Genomic DNA, 3,683 nt, shown 5'->3' on the forward strand with positions numbered 1-3,683 from the left:
CTCCTCCCAGTAGGTGTGACCTTGCACAGACAAAAAAACGATGGTAATGGGGGCCTTGGGCCAGCCGGAGGAGTGGAGTCCTGAGGTGAAGTTGTGACGATGACTGACCAAGGCAGAGCTGTAGGGACGATGGAGCCCAATGGAGCTGATGGACCAACGGGTGACGGTGGCAGGGCTGCTAAACAGGGGCAACTGAGGGAGGATGGGTGGGAAATCTATGAAGATCCACAGTAGAGGAAACACAGGAAGTTTAATGTCTGTATTCTCAGTGAAATCAATCAAATCTTGTTTCATCACTAGCTGTCCCAGGTCCAGTTTTACCTCACCCTCAGTGGCGGTGCAGTGCTGTCGTCAGCACCCTCACTACCCACTAAAATCTCTGCCGTTGCACACAGTGACCGGCTAATGCACCTGGTCAAACAGGCTTGGCTCTACCTCCGTGACGGTCGTCCGTGCTGTCACTCCTCTAGGCAATGGCTCTGTCGCAGTGGACTCTGGCTCTCTGTTGTTGGTGAGCTGGGGCTCGTGCCCCGCATGTCGGGGTGGTGGCTGACTTGGCTCTGGGTCCAGAGTGGCACTGGCGAGTTTCTCCAGGAAACAGCCTCAAGGGCCGTCCTCAGACGACGGCACTCTGTATGCCATGTTTAAGATTGCGTCAAAGAACGGACAGAGAAATCCTCAGGCAGGTTAACAAACAGACAGGATGACTGGAACACACACATACAATAGGTAACGTTTAAGCCGGACAGAGAAACTCAGAAATCAAACTTATAAAGGAGTGCTAATTTCAACGTCAGGTGATGGGAATGACCATTGGGAAAAACCAAAATGTAAAGTCCAAGGGTGTGCAACAAGACGGAAAGTACATTTTTTCAATTATCTACTTCGGAGAGCGCTTTCAAAAAGCTCAGTTTTCCTTAACATAAATGCCATCTCAGTGTGGATGGAAGACCAAAACAGAGGCCTTCAAATGGAAACTTATTATTGTAGACCAAGCCTAAAAGATAGAATGGGAAATTACTTTCTGGAGACAACTTTACACTTTAGTTTTTTAGTTTATTTCTTACATTTATTTTATTAAAACATTTACACAGTGTGTGACGTTTGCTATGCAAATTGTTTAAAATACTTTTTTGATACTTTTTGGAGCCTTGAGCTGATGAAACTGATGAGAATATTGCTTGTGAATAAATTACTTTAACAAAAAAAATAAAAAAAAATCTTACATACAACTAAGGCCTTGTCCACACAGAGATCTGTTTAGGTTGTATACGCATACATTTTGTATTGAATAGGTGTTTCTTCCAGACGGATCTGGTGTTTTGGGAGAGTGAAACAGATACTTAATTAAACCGGGTCCCAGAGTGGATAAATCTGAAAGCGACACCCTTGCGGTTTCGTGTGTACAGTGACTCTGTAAAACATGAACAAACACTGAATGACTGTCTTTTTATTATCTAACATTAACACAGATAATAAATGCATTGTTTCATGTTCTTTTTTTTTTTGAATACTGCACGCAAGTTATGGGCATTTCCAAAATTTTCTTTTCCATTTTTAGTGTATCTCTGTGACAGAATTACTGTTGAATACTTCTCTGGCATATATACTACATAGTTTTGTGTTGGTTTCATGCAGATGCAGATATTTCTTGAGACAAGGGGAAAAAAGATTGAATAGAGAAAGCTCTGACTTTGTGTGGATACGATTTAACTACAGAGCACAATTCATCACACTTGGCAGTCACTTCACTTTCACTTTTTCACTTTCAGTTGGTGTTTTCCATATAAAAAGTCAAGTGTGACAGCCAACGTTTATGACAGAAAAAATTATTGTGTGATTGAATTTTCCATCTCTTGGTTGAGTGGGGAGTTTGTCCCCTTTCTTTTTTTCCTAGTCTCTCTTTAAATTTGATCCCCTAGGAGACATAAACAAGGTATATAATAATTGAGGTCAGTCTATATAGATTTCCTAGATTTAATTAATTGTATAACGGACAACTTAATCTCTTAGGGGTACCGGCCGACCAGGATCAGGTTTGGACACCCTGATATAGGATATACATGCATTACATATCTACATGCTTTGATGTTAACTTTTATCTCTTTGTTTTTCCACCTTAGACCTAACAGCGCTGAAAGAGGAGAGAGAAGTACCGAATGAAACTGAAGAGAAAGATCAGTTTGAGAATCTTCATTATTTCGTGTCTGGAGAAAAATCTTTTTGTTCCTTACAGTCTGAAAAGACTTTTAAACAAAAAAGAGCTCAAAAGACTGGAACTTTGAGTATTTTCATTTGCTGTCAGTGTGGAAAGAGTTTCAAAGAAAGAGGAGACCTTAAAAGGCACATAAGAATTCACACTGGAGAGAAGCCTTACACATGCAAACAGTGTGGAAAGAGTTTCGCTGTAAAAGGAAGCCTTAACATGCACACGAGAATTCACACTGGAGAGAAGCCTTACTCATGCAAACAGTGTGGAAAGAGTTTCCAACAACAACCACAACTTAAAAGTCACATGAGAATTCACACTGGAGAGAAGCCTTACATATGCAAACAGTGTGGAAAGAGTTTCGCTGAAAAAGGAAGCCTTAACAGACACATGAGAATTCACACTGGAGAGAAGCCTTACACATGCAAACAGTGTGGAAAGAGTTTCACTGTAAAAGGAAACCTTAACAGACACATAAGAATTCACACTGGAGAGAAGCCTTACACATGCAAACAGTGTGGAAATAGTTTCACTGAAAAAAGAAGCCTTAACAAGCACACAAGAATTCACACTGGAGAAAAGCCTTACACATGCAACCAGTGGGGAAAGGGTTTCACTCTTAAAAGATACCTTAACATTCACAAGAGAGTTCACACTGGAGAAAAGCCTTACACATGCAAACAGTGTGGAAAGAGTTTCACTGAAAAAGGAACCCTTAACAAACACACAAGAATTCACACTGGAGAGAAGCCTTACACATGCAAACAGTGTGGAAACCGTTTCAGTCAAAAAGGAAGCCTTGACAGGCACATGAAGATTCACAATAAAGAGTAGCCTAACAGATCCCCTTATCATGGACAGAGTTTCAAACTAAATGTATAGAAGGGACAGTTCCGGTCCTTGATTCTGATTGACCACAACAAAGCTGTTTGTTTCTTGCCATCCCCATTGTTCCAACCACAATTACAGTTGAGGTCAAAAGTTTACAACCCCCTTTCAGAATCTGCAAGACAGAGCACTGTTCAACTCTTTGGACTGAGCTTAATGCATAAACGTGCAAGGAATAATACGGACTATTGAAAAATTGTTTGCTCTGTTTACAATGTAAGAACTTCACATTTCTGTATTATAAATTGAAAGGAGAGCTCACAGGAAGTACACTGTGTTTTGATTTAAGCACAATAAAGGACACCGTTAGCATTTTTAACTTGTGGATGCACTGGTAGCCTTTATGGAGGGTGGAAATGCAATCGTTCAGAATTTTTTAGGGTTATAGGTTGGCGGGTGTCAGGGCGAGTGGTATGTTTTTTTTTTTGGATCCCTTTGATTAGTAGCGACGTCCAGGAATTGGTTATATTGGGTGAAGGTGAGCCATAGAGAAGTTTATGGAAAATTGAATCCTGCTTTGGTACTCTTTGAGCCAATTTGGAGGTTTTTAATAATGTTGAGGTAAGAGATAAATGAGGTAATAGAT

At 40.6% G+C, this 3,683-nt stretch overlaps 1 protein-coding gene across 1 annotated transcript; it reads left to right on the forward strand.

Annotated features, from left to right (window-relative positions):
- The first annotated feature begins 99 nt into the window (after positions 1 to 99).
- Positions 100 to 3,390, forward strand: LOC141323090 (uncharacterized). Its single transcript, XM_073833458.1, has 4 exons — positions 100 to 230; positions 333 to 470; positions 571 to 686; positions 2,124 to 3,390. Exons 1-4 carry the CDS (start codon positions 100 to 102, stop codon positions 3,041 to 3,043), a joined length of 1,305 nt encoding a protein of 434 aa, XP_073689559.1. The 3' UTR covers positions 3,044 to 3,390.
- The last annotated feature ends 293 nt before the right edge of the window (positions 3,391 to 3,683 follow it).

The sequence above is a fragment of the Garra rufa genome, chromosome 1 (genome assembly GCF_049309525.1).
Source record: "Garra rufa chromosome 1, GarRuf1.0, whole genome shotgun sequence".
NCBI lineage: Eukaryota > Metazoa > Chordata > Actinopteri > Cypriniformes > Cyprinidae > Garra > Garra rufa.

Bases quoted from the DNA above. Each gene is read 5' to 3' on its own strand.
- LOC141323090 (XM_073833458.1), top strand. From the start codon at position 100: ATGACTGACCAAGGCAGAGCTGTAGGGACGATGGAGCCCAATGGAGCT. The intron at 471-570 runs GCAATGGCTCTG...CTCTGGGTCCAG, and splicing joins CCGTGCTGTCACTCCTCTAG to AGTGGCACTGGCGAGTTTCT. The intron at 687-2,123 runs GTTAACAAACAG...TTTCCACCTTAG, and splicing joins ACAGAGAAATCCTCAGGCAG to ACCTAACAGCGCTGAAAGAG.